The sequence below is a fragment of the Lepisosteus platostomus genome, chromosome 8, assembly GCF_059453375.1.
Source record: "Lepisosteus platostomus isolate fLepPlt1 chromosome 8, fLepPlt1.hap1, whole genome shotgun sequence".
In the NCBI taxonomy this organism is placed as follows: Eukaryota; Metazoa; Chordata; class Actinopteri; order Semionotiformes; family Lepisosteidae; genus Lepisosteus; species Lepisosteus platostomus.
Genome location: NC_142618.1, coordinates 28,929,988 through 28,947,151, shown reverse-complemented (window position 1 = coordinate 28,947,151; position 17,164 = coordinate 28,929,988). Strand labels below are relative to the sequence as shown.

At 36.8% G+C, this 17,164-nt stretch overlaps 1 protein-coding gene across 1 annotated transcript in view; it reads right to left on the bottom strand.

The window, feature by feature from the left end:
- The window catches only part of agap3 (ArfGAP with GTPase domain, ankyrin repeat and PH domain 3), a 281,531-nt gene extending 264,856 nt beyond the window's left edge, over window positions 1-16,675 (bottom strand). Inside the window, exon 1 of the mRNA XM_088643061.1 lies at window positions 15,847-16,675. Within this exon, the coding sequence (XP_088499187.1) occupies window positions 15,847-16,228 (382 nt within the window). The 5' untranslated portion in view covers window positions 16,229-16,675. The remainder of the gene's footprint in view (window positions 1-15,846) is intronic.
- Between the last annotated feature and the right edge of the window lie 489 nt (window positions 16,676-17,164).

Below are 17,164 nucleotides of genomic sequence, written 5' to 3'. Positions count from 1 at the left end.
GTCCTGGACTCTGGTGTCCAGGCAAATAGAAGGTATACAAAAACTAGTTAGCTTCAAGCTGTTTTCAATCCTTCATTTTGAGATTTTGTTCGGTAAACCAGATACTTCTACTATGCCACCTTAATTTACAGCTTCAGTGGTTTTAGCTTCTCAAGACAAGTGTAAAAATGGAAGTGAAATAAAATTGCTAACAGTATTTAGAGCTGTTTATAGCTTTTATGTGTATATTCCTACCACAATATGCTATAATTAAAAGCAGTGATCCAGTTGCTGTTTATTGTACATCTCCCTGACTAAACTACTCAGTGCTGGTGTGAGGGCTTTTGCTGATAGGCTGGCAGGAGGTAGTGGTTCAGCTCTAGGTTACCATGGGAACAGACCACACAACTGCATCAACCTCAGGTTGAAATCTCAGGTAGGAGCTAGTGGCAAGTTACAATAATCACCAGGAAGAAAGAAGTAATTTTATTTTTTTATTCACCACACTATTCATAGTTACAACTACTTATTGATAAACAAGGCTGACCCCGACTTCCTCTTCCTCATTTCATGCGGGCTTCAATTTCATTTTTGCGCAATACTCTTTTGAATCCAACTTCTACAATAATTATACAGGCAAAGACAAAGTTAGATCATTAAGAGTCTTCCTAACTTTAAGTAAAGGCTGACCTTCTTTTCAATCTCTGAAACACGAACTCTCCACCTGTGGAACAGAGGGATGGCATTTGCTCAGTTTATGCCGAGTTCAGCAGACTGATGTTCAGAAGGGAGCAGTGCCATGTGGTGAACAGGCACGAGTTCTCCTCCATATGAGTCACTAACTCAGCTAAGCTGACACGGGTAAGACATGGGCTTCCAGTTACCACAAAAAGTCTAGCAATGTGCAACTTCTAAGCAAGGTGCACTCCAAGGATTCTGTCCATAATGTTTAATAGATTTGTCACTGGTACACTTCTCTAAATTGGTTCACATAAGACTACAAAAACATCTCATGGCCTACAATAACCTAGTTAGTATTTGTTTCTCCAAAACCAATACTTTGCTGATTAAAATAACGAGCAAAAAAACGTGAATAGAAATAGATTTTTCCATTACTCTCTTTGGGATTAAAATGACACCAAGACGAGCAGTATTCTTTCTGCTACTCTCTCCCTCCAAGACAGGGTCATGTTTTACAATACAGAATAGTATAAAGAGTGAGGTACAAGTCTAAACTTTGACACAATATAGCTTAACAGTATGAAACAGCAGCTATTGAAGAATAAAGCTGTTTAGCCTTGAACTGAGATGGTTCCAGATTTTGATGTACTTAATCCTTCTTTGTACTGCACTGCCATAGCTACATCATCAAAAGATTTAAAGACCAGGAACCCACAAATATTAAGAACTGAAGCTAACACCAAATACATTTCAGAACTTATAGAAGCCCAGCAACAGCAGCAAGGCAAAATAACCCTTAAATGGAAAAAGAAATTACAACATAAAATGCATACCGGAAACAATTTCTCACCTCCCTAATAGCAACATTTATAAAAACATGAATTTAAGAAAAACTATTAAAAGTCTTAAAACAGTAAAGAAAAATATCTTATATCCGAAAATCACAGTAATGAATTTCTACTCAATGTTTTTTCTTCATGCGTTTAGTGAGATCAACTACAGTCCGACCTTTTGTGTGTATTCCCAAATGAAAGGCTTTTTGATTACTTACTGTAGGACTGTAATCCCATCCAATAAGTAAAATTGCACATAAACTTTTCTTTTTTTCTTCTTAAACAGACTGCATATTTCCTGTGATATTTTAACATTATGGAACCAGTATTTTACAACTCTGGTGCTGAGATTGTAGTGTACAGTTTTTTCAGTGTCACTCTGAACCTTAAGGAAATCCCATTTTGGAGAGCTTTGTAATGATACTGTAATGGTAACGCACTGTCAGAATTCACAATAAACTAATTTAATTTATAAGGTAACCTGGAGCTCAACACTGCAGCAGAGATTAAACCTTTGCAAGGCTTGCAAAGTAACCCATATTAGCACTTTCTCCCACTTTGTAAGATCAATGACGGCACATGACTGTAAAAACTAAAATGAACTCTTCCCTTGTCAGCTTGGTTCATAAGCACATACATGACTAAGCATGATGAGTGTGTGACCAAAAAGCAAACAGAATCAAAAGCAAGGAGATGTCTATAACTCCCAAAATACTGTATTGCCATCATAAAAGCCAAAATTCCCAAAATGTTTGGGTTTGTTTAGAATGTGAACTTTGAAATGGTCCTGCAATATAAAGGCTAGAAGTCCAAGCAGATTGTTTTTTTTGCTTAGAATACCCTTTTAAAAAGGAGAAAAACGCCTCCCATAAGAAAGACTTAGATAAAAATCCAATAGCAATCCAAAAAAACAAAAAGCAGCTGTTGAAGGGATGACTCGGATTACACAGGACTCCTGCTGACCGTGCAAGCCCCAGAGTAGAAGCATCTTTCCTGGCCACCAAGTTGCGACAAAAACCCTGCAAGAACAGTAGCGCAATGTGTTGTTAATAAATTAAACAGAGCTAAAACTGTTGACTTCATCATCTTTTACATGGGAGCTGCCATCAAAAATGCCCTTGCAGATGTGGGTTAGACCGGTTTGCAGACTTGAGTATTATGGTTACATATTGATTCCAGTTTTGAAAGCCGTTTCAAACTCTTCGTAATGTGAACCGCATTTTGTGAAACTGGCAGTAACACATGGAAAATGTGGTGCTGTTGTTGAAGGGAACATAATTCAGTTAGCAGAAAAGTCCATTACAAATTCCTCAGGATTGTGGTGAAGATGAAAAACCAAAAGAGAGCTAAAGATGGCAGTTCACTATGCCAAATTTCAGATCTAATGGAGGGAGGGAAAGTTCGATCCATTTAATTGCATCCTCCTCTCATTTTCTGTTCTCCCTTGGCAGCAATGGTATGCTTGCAATTTGGAAGGCACAAGATAAAAACAATGGAGGCCTTGGCACAAATTAAAACCATAATTAAAACCCACCTGTTCAGGAATATTACCAGGATTATTCTGCATGAAATATTGGTCACTGAGAAAAATGTACCTCTTTCTCCAAACCATAAAAGAACTCCAGCAATACCACTACCATTTTATAATAAAGCTGCCCTGATCTTCACTGAGAATTGTCAGAGTACATAAATAACATAATGCACCTTCAAGAGCTTTTAACAGAATGTGGATTAATTTTACCAAATGTCACCAGTTACCAACTGCGTCTTGTTTAGAGGCCCACAGTTACCTTAGACATATTAGGTGTTTACAGGTAGGTTGATAGCATACTTTTAAATGTGAGTGATTTGGAAGGTGTCGCATCACCAAAAACATCTCTTGTGAAAACACAATGAAAATTAAGGAATTTTGTTTAAAAAAAGATCAGTTTGTAAATGATGGTTTCAGAGGTGGAAGAAGTTAAATGGTATTTTACTGGCAGTGGAAATGAATTTGTGAAGTACAAAACCAGAAACTGAAACTTTCTTTAAGCACTCCTCAGCAGGAACAGCATACAGTGGATATAAAAAGTCTACATACCCTTATTGAAATTAAAGGTTTTTGTAATCTAAAGCCAGAAATCAAGAAAAATCAAGTCAGACATTTTTCCCATCTTTAATGTGACCTTGCAACCAACAAAATTCAAGAGAAAAACAAATATATAATTTTCAGGAATAATAATTGAAATTAAAAAACCTACAACACCCTGGTTGCATAAGTGTGCACCCCCCCCCCCAACTAATACTTTGTGGAAGCACCTTTTGCATTTATTACAGCAGTAAGTCTTTGTGAATAAGTCTCTATCAACTTTGTACACCTGAACTTTGCAATTTTATCCCACTCTTCCTTGCAAAAAAGATCAACTTCCTTCATATTGCCAGGGGATCTCCGGTGCACAGACCTCTTTAGGTCATTCCAGAGGATTTCTATGGGAGGTCTGGGCTCAGGTGTTGTGCCAAAATATCTTGATACGGAGACGGGCTTGGATGTTCTTTATCGTGAGAAATAGCTTCTGTCTTGCTACCCTACCCTATAGCCCAGATGTGCAGAATACGGGAGGTTGCTGTTACATCCAAGGAGTGACCAGTACTGGCCAGAAATTCCTGCAGCTCCTTTAATGTTGCTGTAGGCCTCTTGGTAGCCTCCCTGATAAGTTTTCTCCTTCAACTGTCTTCAACTTTTTCCTGATCTTGGCAATGTCCCTGTGGTGCCACATTTTCTCCACTTATTGATGATAGTCTTCGCAGTGCTCCATGGTACATCCAATGCCTTTGATATTCTTTTATACCCCTCTCCTGATCAGTACCTTTCAACAATAAGATCCATAGATGTTTTGTCATCTCCTTGCGGACCATGGCTATCTCAGTAGGATGCAACCACAAAAGTTTCAAGAAAATCCTACAAGAACAGCTGATTTTTATTTGGGGTTAATCAGAATCACTTTCATTGATGGCAGGTGTACGCTACTTACCTTTGAATATGATTTTGAATGTGATTGGTTAACTCTGAACACAGCTACAGCACCCATTATAAAAATATGTGCACACTTACGCAACCAGGGTAACCAGGGATCAGGTTTTTTAATTTCAATTATTTTTTCTAATAATTATCTATTTTTCTCTTGAATTTTGTTGGTTGCAAGGTCATATTAAAAATGGAAAAATGTCTGACATGATTTATCTTGATTACTGGCTTTACATCACAAAAACCTGCAATTTCAATAAGGGTGTGTAGACTTTTTATATCCACTGTAGTTCACAAGTAATAGTTTTTTTTTTTTTTAATATTGATGAAACATGACAGGTCTTCAATTTAACATGGTGCTTCAACCAAGACTGGTAACAAGCATCATTTGCTTGTATTCTTATTACACTAAAAATCACATATGTACAAAACTTCAAATACAAATATATTTTTTTCACTCCTCCTTTTAATAAGCACTAGAAAAAGGAAGTCAGAAATATCAGAGTGCTTTGATCTTGTTCTTCTCCTAGGAATTGATGCAGACCAATTTTTAGACCTTTTTTTCCTCTGCTGTAAATCAAGAGAAAGCAACAGTACGGTGACACTGATGGACGGGACTCATCAGAATCAACAATAAAATGAAGTGGGAAACAAAATGATTGATGAAAAAGACACTAAGCTGTAAACAACCTGAAAAGCATCATGATTCCAAAAAGGGCAGTCAAATGTTTTAACTCCATTTACCTCACCTTACTGTAGATTTCAATTGTGATAAGTGACTGGGAAACTGGTATTTCAGTTGGAAAGCAGGTTGAAGATCATGAGTTCGCTTTGGAGGCTACAGAATAAATTTTAAAGAATAAAAATAATAAATAAAGACACTCATTTTTGGTCAGTGGTTTTCGCGAACTTGTATCAGGTCAAAAAAACGATTGCTTAAGTTTTGTCATGACATCAATTCATATAAAACAAAAAAAATGGCACCTTTTCTACAACTTGACGTTAAGCAATGGATTGGATTCTACATAAAATATCTGAAAATAGTGTCCTCACCCAAGAACAGGACAACTGTTTGTGAAAGGGAACATGTAGAAAAGCCAGTCAATCAAACCTGTCAATTATTTATGACCGCACACAAAGCTCTGTTCTGAAATGGTTTATTAGTCCAAATGAAACGCAAATATGTTTTTAAATAACAGAAATAATGCTAATTTTCAGTTGATCACATAATTGGAGAAACCTGAGAGAAAGTACTCATAGCAATCAAATTTAATTGAAGCAGGTATCTTCTGATTAAAGTGATGAAGTATCCCCAAAAATCAGCCTCTTGAAATTCAAGCTCCAATTGAATAATTGAATAATCAGTTCATGCTGCTTTAGAATGAACCTCATCAGCATGTGTTGTTCAGATACTGGTGGGAAAGCAATAATAATCCTAATTTGGTGGGTCATCTCTTTCTAGAACTACAATACATTAACTTGGTGCACTTCACTAAAAGCTGCAAGCCCAGTGGAGCCTTCATAACTGAACAACTGTAAAAACCTATTGGAGAATGTAAGAACTACTGATATTCAGCAACACCCTACACTATGTTTATAAAAAAATTCTAACATATTCAAAATTAAACACATGAGGAAGCAATGAGATTTCTATAGTTAATACACCAACAAAGCACTTCCTTTCATACCAAACCCACAGGTCTGAAAGCACCTTAAATGTACCTCCATTTTCTAAGACAAGCTCACATCCAGATCTTTCCATCGTTCGTAATTAGAACTTGTTCTGCAGAGGTATTGAAGGTTATTAGAAGACACACTGACATAAATGAGAATTGTTCAGATTCAATTAAACTAAATTGCAAGCAAAAAAATAATGCTATTCTCTGTTAAAGTTATATAGTTATCTAAAAGCAAAGTGGTATGGCCAAATCTTTGGCAAAATTAATAAGGTCTGTGATAATTAGCTTGCTTTTGCCAACGGACAGCACTGTGACAGATTAGATAGCACAGCACAAAATGTCTCTGCTATACTGGACAATTAGACAGTAGCAAACAAAATACTTAGACAAGGACTGGTTTCTATTTTAGGAAACATTTATCCATACATTATCTGAAAGTTGCCTGTTGTGGTGACAATCACAGGAACATTAAGCCATTAAGCACAGGGAGCAAGGCAGGGCTGAGAGTACTCGCCCATAATAGAACAACAATAATTGACAAGCCAAAAAGAAGGGACACCATAGAACAGACAATGCAGCCTAATTACTGCTGCCTATCTTGGTGTACTCTGAGCAAACCAGAGCACCCACAGAGAAAACACACATGAACACAGGCACAATTAACAAAACTCACACATAAGGCACCCAAATTCAGAATCAAACCCCAAGCTAATCACCAAGTTACCTTGCCACATTGTTTTAGGGAACAATGAAAGCTACTAATGAAAGAAATAAAAGAAGTTTAATAAAATAATTAAGCAGCAAAGTCTTAAGTCAATGGGAAAGTCCGGCATTCTAAAACTGTATGCTTTAATTTTTCCACAGTTACAAACCACAACGAGTAATTGGCGAGTTTAAGCACACCAGGCCTCTCTCTGTGGTAAGCTCTGGTACCGCAACCTATTTGCATCATGCTTTGATTTCCAACTTAATTACAATGTATTTATAGAGTCAGTTAAACTGTAGTATAAAAAATGGAAAAAAAGGAAATTATGTTGTGTACAAGATTTAAGTAATTAAAAACATAATTTGTTTCAGGACATTTTGGACAAAAGTCTTTCTATGGCGGTTTTCAAACATAAAGAATTAAAAACAGACTCAAATTTAGTTTCAGACCAGTCTTATTTCAGACAATCTGTGTGTTACAGTAATCACTACAGCTATAGTATTAACATACTGTAAATCACAATGAAAGCTGCAATAGTTCAGGATTATAAGCAACAGCTCAGAGTGAGGTAGCATGGTGTTGAGTAGACAGACTATAAATTACCAATATGGCCTGTACTGATGCTTGAGAAAAGCTGTTTTTACTCATACTAGACAGACTCTGCAGCACATAGCCTCCAAAAACTACCAGCAGGCACATTAGTGGACAATACATTTGAACGAACTCTAGATTAAATTTCAGTGACCCAGGTCAATTACACGTTCTGTCCAGTTAGCACAAGGAGTGGAACATAAACCATAAATCACTCATTATCTCTGTTACTTTACACAACTGAAAACACCGGTTTTAATTTTATTTTGAAAGTTTTATGTCGACAGAAATATTGCAACACCACTGAACCTGGAGCATCACCAATCAACGCATAAAAACAGCCCCCATCAGCATACAGGATTACTTTAATGCAAAACATAACTAAAACTAGAGGATCACTTACAGTACATGGAAATAATATCCCAGGGAACAGTCAACATGCATACAGAAAATGGAGCTGTTGCTTAACTTGTTAGATTTCTTTGAACAGGCAACAACAGCAATGAATACACACAGAGCATTTGATATGGTATATTTATGTTTTCGGAAGGCTTTCACTAGACTGAAAGCTAATCTTTTATGAGGAATTCCCTAATTGCAGAAAGAAGGCATTCAGGGAAATGTGAGTGGCTGAATTGAGTATTCAAATTGAAAACAGAGTACAGAGAAGTACTGAATACTCTAATTGGGTTGATATAATTATGGGAGTACTAGAGGGATCTGTATTAGAACCACTGCTCTTCTTTTATATTTTAAGTGATCTAGATTTTGTAGTAAGCAAACTAGTAAAAGTTTGCAGATGATCCCAAATTAGAAGGATTAGAGAAACACTGCAGAAGCATCAGATAAAATTCAGAAGGATATAATGTAGATTAAAAACAATACTGGGCAAACACCTGGCAGATACAGATGAGTACAGTTTACCGCATGCAGGTAGAAAAAAACAAACTGGGCATCCTGTGGTTTAGAAGGCAAGGCACAAGTAATCCAAATATGTATTTGGCTGCAAGAAAGGACACAAGTTATACGTCCTTCCATATCTAACCCCTTACCATGTACCCACAAAAAAACTATCTAGAGTTTTTGTAAGGAAATCCAGTCTCAACACCAGAGCAAAAGCCAGATGGGCATCATCCTTGATAAACACCTAAAGTATAGAGGTCTCTGTGCAAGTTTAATGTAAGGTCATTCTTCCTGAAGGCATTATGACATTTTCCACTGGCCAAGGCAAAGTGCACATTAAGCCACTGCAATATTAATATTATTTAATAATTGAGAGCAGTGTCTCTTGGAGATAACCTGCTTCATGAGCCTTCTGCACTAAGGACATTAAGATATGCAAAGGCCAGTCCTTCGTACAGATTTCATACTAATCCAGTATAAGAAAACACAGTGTACCAGACAAACGCTTAACGTCATTTTTTTAAAATCTTCTACAGGTAGATTTATGGAAATAGAGAAATGTCTTTTAGTCTCCTTCTCAGTCTAAACACTAAAAGTATAGGAATAAGAATACTCAACTTTGAAAGACAGAATAGATAAGAGGGATGTGTAGGCTGGCAGATCTGATCCATGTTCACATGTCAGTGTGGTCTATTATTTGGTGACTAATACAGTGGAGTGATACAGCACCTTAACATTCTTGGTGTTGACAAGATTTCAATGGCACAATCCAACAAAAAAAGACCTGCATATATAGTAAACTATCGAAACCCTGGGATCTGAAAGCATGAGCACTTCTTGTTCCTTAGCAACAGCAACTGTAGTACTGTACATGGCTGGTAAGAAAAATGCAGCTTTGAAGAGCAGAAACAGATACTGTACTGTAGTACAGTATTTCTAGTGGGACTGACATCTCTCTTTCATCATGTGCAGGACACACTAATCAATAACATTCGATAAATGAACCATGAAATGCAATGTTGAAGAAAAATCTGCTGTTAAAAAGAGAAAGGTTGAAGTGTAGTGTGCAATTATTGAAAACTTATGTTGTACACAAGGTTTAAACAAATTAAAGAAATGTTTCAGGGTATTTTGGACATAAAAACGTCATCCAGTTGCTCAAACAAAATGTCACCCCATCACCAGAGATTTACACACTTTACATCACTACAATTCATACGAATTCATTGAGAAAAATACGAGTCTTATCCTTTTCTCAAATGTCTTTAATAGAGTTTTAATTTGAAAAGAACATTTAAATAAGAAGAATAAAGGTTCATGTATGTTTCAATCAGTAAAAAAAACAACACTTGTATTGAGTGCAGCCATTGTCTTAATATAATTTATCAATAGCCAGCCACAACCAGGATTCCACAAGTAGAGGCACACAACTCACTGAGCAACAGCAGGATTGAGTAAGCTTTCACTCGCCAAGGTAGCCAATGTTTTTCCGTGCAGAAGGAACCCCTGTGATGCACTGCTTGCATCTGCCTTCTGGCTCTGTTGCCAGTCAGACATTATCAGTCTCCCAGCAGTGCTGCAGAACTCAGTTAAAATATGGCAGAAGACTTTATCAGTGTTTTTTTTTTCCAGGGGAAGTTATGGACAGTTCCCATGCCATGCCTGCTGTGAGAGAGCTACAACATAAAACCAATCTGATTGACATCTGGTGATTCCAAATTAAAAATACGGAATAATACTTGAAATTTGAATAGTCTGCCAAATCTAAAAGTAATAGACAATAACAAAGCTTTGTCAATAAAACCATCAGGCTGCATATTCTTGAATCAATTAGCTGCAAACTACCAAATAGGTTAGATTGGCCAATTGGCCTCATCTCATTTTTAATGGCTTTTTGTTAAATATTTACAAGACTTATCAAGGCTTAACAGCATATATCCATTCCTTAAGAATTACAATGACACGAATGACTCTACAAAAGCAGCGCTGTTGGCCTGTGCACAAATTCACACTAACAACTCAATGCTCTCACAAGTCATAGCTACCAAAATGGCTACAAAAAGAATTTCGGCAACAAAGCATACAGACTTCTTTAAAAATGTGAAATAGGATTTGCTACTTCTATTCACCATATTAACTGAATGTCAGTAAAAGACTGATGTTATCTGTCAAGAAATGCTGAACATTAACCATATTGTGTAAAAAAACCTATCATTTGGGATCGTATTTTCAATTTCAGATATTCAATTCAATTTCGTTAACCAAGTGAAATGCACATGCATCTGTGAAAAAGTATTAAAATACTTCATCATAGCCATTTAACATTTGAGAAGTCTTATGTCTGTCATTAATAATTGATCTTTATGACTACTTAATGAAAGTAATCTTTCCCCAGGATCAGAATCATAATAATATGCCATTGTAGAAAGACTGCATTTCCACACTCCTTGACACGCTTCTTGCAACCTTTGACCTGTGATAAAAATGAAACTTCACTAATATCTATTGGAGCTGCCATAAAATTAAATTTCAGAAATAAAAGCCAGGTAACAACATACAACTTCAATGACCAAACTGAATGTCATTTTGGCAGGTTTTTTGCTAAATTTAATTAGAAATAAAATACATTCACATTGCAGTATATAGTGTGATTTTGGCATACATACACAAGAAAGCTGCTCATACCAATTAAAAAATAATCACATTTAAATAAGTAACCTAAGCTCCGAACCTTGAGTATTTAATTTTCATACAAGGCATGATTACATAATGATCAAACAATTTCTCTCCCATTTGTTCTACCTTTGTTAAAACCTGTTATGTAACCATTTTAATCAAGGCAACACAAATTGCTCAATCCGTTTTCATTTAAACACTTTGCTGATTTAAAAAAAAAAACTTGTTACCCTCATACACTATTCTACTATAGGCCTTCTATTGTTTTTTTTTTTTAAAAAAACATTACACTATGCAAAACTATAACATCATATTGGCATTTTCAACACAGGATACACAAGCTTAAAACTGGCACTGCATTTGATCATGACCCCAGAGCATGGAATATTCAGCTCCTGCAAATTGGAAAAACAGCATCCAGCAATTGAGTCCACCTATACCACAGGATTACAAACACAGTTTTGTAAACTTCATATTGTCTGACTGAGAAGGGCCTGCTCCATTCTGACCTTCTGAATATTAAAACCAAAGTACTGTACAAAACAAAACAAACAGCAGCCTGTTTGGCCTTAACATCCTGTGGTTCTCCTTTTGCACACATCTCTCTCATTCACCTTATAATACATTGAGTTTTGATTTAAAGGTACAGACTGTCATATTGCACATCCTCTGTGAGCCTCTTAGGTTTGTTTACCTGGGCAGCACAATAGCACTGAATAACATATTTTTGCATATTTCTTTATGCATAACACATGGAAAAAAAAATTCTGTGCATACAGAAGTAGATTATATAGGTGACAAATTTGGAACAATGTTTTATACATAATGAACAAACAACTGTATTAATAATTCACTAAGCATTAGCATTTAAACGGTAAGACTTAAGTCTTGTTAAAGATTCATGCAGCTTTAATGCAATGGAAGAAAGATTTTTAAGACTGTGGTTTTACCAGATCACATCATATTTTTACCTCATGACATTTCCCCATTTCTGTTTGTTGTGTACTACTGATCTATGCAACAGATGCTACAGATAAGGTTTTGTGAATAAATGGCTAGACACAGAGGTAGCACATTAAGAGAAAAAAATCTCTATTTCAAAGCTTTCAAAGAACATGCCAAAATCCCTGCAGTGTGTTTTATATTAATGTTGTCTGTTACAATATTCTTAATGCATGACAGTACCATACCATCAATGATCACTTCAATGTTAACTCCTTTTTGTGGACTCCTTTTCCCAAGTCTACTGTAGTTTTTAGATCTGCAGCTCTAAATGTCAGTTGTGAACATTCTTCTTGTACTGCAGAATGCCCTGTTTTGCTCCTGCTTTGGTTTTATGCTGACTGCACAGAAGGAGAGAACAAGAGCTGAGGGTTGAAAGGTGACAGTGTCACAAATCTAGCACAGTACAACAAGCAGGATTAAATCAAAGACTGGGCAGTCTGGAGGCAGTCTGCAGCGAGAAAGAAGCTGCAAGAGAAAAATCTTAGTGGGATCATGTTTAAAGCATAGCATTAAACCTTCACCACAACCACTAACCCCCCACCAAAACAAAACCCATCAAAATGAGTCTGCAAGATAGATAAGGAGCCAAAACCACTACACAAAACACTTGTGTACAGTAGCACACTAAGCTAAGCATAAACTGCCATAGGTAAAAAAAAAGAGCTGCTAACTATAAACCTTCACCTCCAATCCAAAATTAATGTTTGAGTTCATCTTTCAAAGATGATTTTCTCTATATATTTAGGTAAGTGCAATACATTAAAGTTCCGTTTTGAACAGTAGCATGTGCAATATTTACTGTAACACTAGTAAAACAATCCTCAATCTCAATATCTGTTAGTTTTTTACCCTTTCAGAACTATTTACCAAACTACTGTACTAAGTAATTTATTTCCAGTGTGCACAAACCATCAGGCAAAAAATAAATCCTATACAGTACATTGGAAGGACAGAAAATTATTTTAAACTGACAAAAGGACATATGAGATTAAAACCAAATGTTTAGAAGTACTAGAAAAGTGCGATAGCTGACAGGGTTAAATGCATATATCCCGTTGAAACAATAAGTTAAAGCTTAAACACAAAGTGAAACAACAACACTACTGTAGTTTCACTGTTTGTGAAAAACTCAAAAATAAGGTTTGGCTGATTCGTCTCTGGAACACACAAGACCGTAAAATGATTGACAGTTATACTACAGCATCCTAGCACAATTACATTTTATAGGCCACAGAAACTGAATACATAATTTAGTTGTGATGACTAACGTCAAATCACTTTAAGGAAAATATGACATGAATGTTTACTTACTGCAGTTTACTTAAATACACAATGCCTGCAGGTTGAGCTCAAAATGGCAACATGGATAAGATACATTCTTAAGAAGAAACCCCATTCTTTGCACATAAAAGCTGTATATCTAAATACATACTGTACATTGTGTTCTGCAAAGATTATAAAGTTGTGCATTCTTGAGGTGTTGTGTTCTGCTTATACTATCTAGTTGAAGTGCACTTAATTAGGAAACAAATTACTGTTTCCCAAATCACATGTGAAGAGTGTTTATCTTCATTTGATTCATTATCATAAAGTTTTCAGAATTTCTAATATATAGCTCCTATAAAAAGAAGCATTGTTCTGATAATAAACAGTGAATTTTTTAAATGAAAGAGCTTGACTGCCTTGTCAGTAGCATTATCTTTTTTAAAGATATTCAGATTTTACAAGACACCACTGTGGATTTTATTTCAGAGTCCTACAATGTCAGCTTGATTTGCACTATTATGCTCTACTACATGAAATCCACAGTATACACCGCAGCACAAACAAAATGTTTGGATTTTAATTAAGATGCACCAAACATAACATTGCATAGTTTTGTGGTTCACATTGATTAAGTTACTAAAGCTTATTAATTGTCTATTACACTTGATAGACTAATATGTACATATATCCTTTGGGCATGTGTGTATCCATGGTGTTGATCAAGAGATTTGTAACAACTGAACTGCTTTGCAGCAGCTAAAACATGTATTATATATAGGTACTATTTGCCGACTGTAATACTTATCCAGAGTTTTGACAGAGTACAGCATGCTCCTTTCTACAGCTATGGAGAATATACACATTCCATCATTGCATTAGACAGCAGCAAGACCTATGTTTTGAAAATGGTCTTCAAATATTGATCACACAACATGTACAAAATGGCAACATTTCCACAGGTACAGGCACTTGTTTCTTAGCCTCCCAAGGGTTATCAACCATTTTCAATGCTTGTGACCCTTATTAGGTACAAATTACTAAAAATGCATCAGAAATAATTTTGATGGCTATATTTATCAAAACATACTTTGCCTAGGAGCATTGTCAAATCATCTGAAAAACAACCCCTACTGATCTACCTTCCAAGCCATTTGGCCCTTTGTCTAATTTACTACTGGTGTTTAATAGGAGAGAAATCCAATATTAACCTCAAAGTGCAAAAGATAAACACATCGAGAGTTCTTCAAGGCCTTTAAATTACATCACATGAGAGATATGTTCAGGTAATAAAGCCAGCAGATGTATCTGCCCTTTCCACTCAAAAAGATGTGAGGGCATCAGTAATTGTTTAACACTGCCTGGACCCTTACAGTTACTGTATTGCACCGCTGAGAGTGGATTCATTAGACAAGGTTGTTGTCTCCCTCCACCCAGCTTCAGAAAATAATTATGTGGTTAAGCAGATGCACAAAAGCTAATAAATTTACATGACTAACTCGAGTGTTGACATATTAGAGGCCACTCCTGATCCAAGTATATGTTGACACTTTTAAAACTTTAACAGAGAATCTTTAAAAAAATACAGTACTACAGTACGAAATGTGATTACATCCAAAATAGGGATGATTTAAACTTAATAACCAGAAACGGCAATAAAAATATTCCAGGATACTACGTACATAGAAGCCGCTTTATAAAAACAAATCTTCTATTTAACACTTCAAATTGCGAAGAAGACAAACTTGTGAAGTGTCTAATCTACACAGTGTATTCTGTAAACGCAGTGCAAAGAAGCATACTTTGCACTGCGAAGCATTAAATACAGAAATATACGGACTTGGTGAGAACTTGAACTGAAACACAATGAATGGGTTAGTGTAGTATCTGTTTCCGGAATTCTCTTGAAAATGTGATGACTATACCCATTCCTTTTTCCTGCGTTCAAAATCCTTACTGCGACGCATTTTGAACAGAGAGGATTCTGGTGCGCTGCCTTACGCAAAGTACTGTTGCAACTGTAGATGTATCCAATATTACTGCAACTAATGTAGCGTTGCTCTGCAGTAAAAAAAAGAGCGGATTCGCGTTTTTAGAGATTGCACCCTATAAGTAAAATAACTTTTGTGATATGCACTGCCATTGTAACCGTTTAAAACATTTTCTGGAACAATCAGTTTTTGTTTTTACAATTTACATATTTTGCATTTTGCAATGTTTCACGTATAGACAAAACCGCGTAAATTCTACACCCCTCTAATGGTGAACTATTCTGTGCAAACTACTAGTGCAACTGAAATTGTGAGATCATAGTGAGAATGGTCTCTTCAGTTTCAACATGACCCTACAGAAAGGACACACTCCCGCTTGGGCAGCTTTTGACAAAGTCAAATCACGCCGCTGTGTTAGTACATGGAGTTGGACAATACTGCCCAGCTGCCATTGTGATGAAACTGGCGAGCGACAATTTCCACTGAATATCACCAGCAGTTATTAATGATATTAAACCAAATTATCCACACTTACCCTCAATGGATATTACGTGTTCCCGAATCTGGTTCTGCAGGGCCAGGTCATCGATACGCTCGATCAGGTCGTAAATGGCGTAAATGTTCGGGTGGACTGACTCGAACCTCTGGATTTCAGCTCTGATGGCAGCCGAGTTGGACAGCACGAACTGAGAGCCTGGTGGGCCGGACTGGGAAGACTGTCCGGATACAGTTCCTGAACCGAACTGAGCCGCCGCCGAGCCCGAGGACGGTCCCGATCCGAACTGTGATGGTATAGATGGAGGCACTGGAACCGGCACTGGAGCAGGGACGGTACCAGGAGTGGGCATCGCCGGCTGAGACTGCTGAGAGATACCAGACACCGAAACCGATACCGGGACAGAAGATTGGAAATTCATCGTAGTGGGAAGAGATGTAAACAATGCAAGACTGGTCGAGATTAATTCAAAAGAAGTCCGTAAGATTCAGGCAGCCGGAGACCTAAAAAGCAGGAGAATTTTAATGCAGTAATTCTGAATGTTTCCTTCTAGAACAATAAGCGATTCTTGCTCATATTATTAAAACTTGGTAGCGGTTCATTTTCCTTCTTTCTTTTTCGCCGGGTCCTGCGCTTTTATCAATGATAGCTACAGTATCTGTTAGCTGCACGCTTCTTGTGCGTGCCACGCGTTTCTCTTTGAATTTACTTTTTATATATTAAAATCGTTCTCCTTGGTTGCTCTGTCAGCTGTAGACAATGAAATAATGCAATGCAAAGCACCCAGCTCTAGTGACTAGCTCTGTTGCCGCTGCGCTAAAATAAACTCGCCACCGAATCCGCCTCGAGTCCAAGTGGTCCCAGCCCACCCTCCTCCTCCGCACGCTGTGGCGTCACCACGCACGTAACAGTGCTTGAGGTGCTTATTGAGGAGGTTAACATGATGGGGGAAGCTTAAGCGGAGACAGGCTAAAGCGAACCTGCACGGAATTTTAATACCTGTGTATTATGTAACAGAATAATTTGGAAGAAGATAAAATGACAATATCATAGAAAAAAGAACTGTCTAGGGAATAGAAACAAAGGGAGTCAGAGGAGTTCAGAGTGTATCAATTTCCAACTTTAAAGGCATTTGGGTAGGTAGCAGTGCTGCATGATTTAACAAATTCTTCTTCTAGGCAATTACTCAAAAAAGAAAACAATAGAACATCAAGAGGTGTGTGCACATTGTGTACAGAAACTGTACAACGTTATTACAATAAAACCCAATCTCCTTCAGAATGAAAGCTCACTTGGTACAGTTAAAAGGACTAACCTCTACCCCTGCCCTTCATAAACACGTTTTGTGATGATTGAA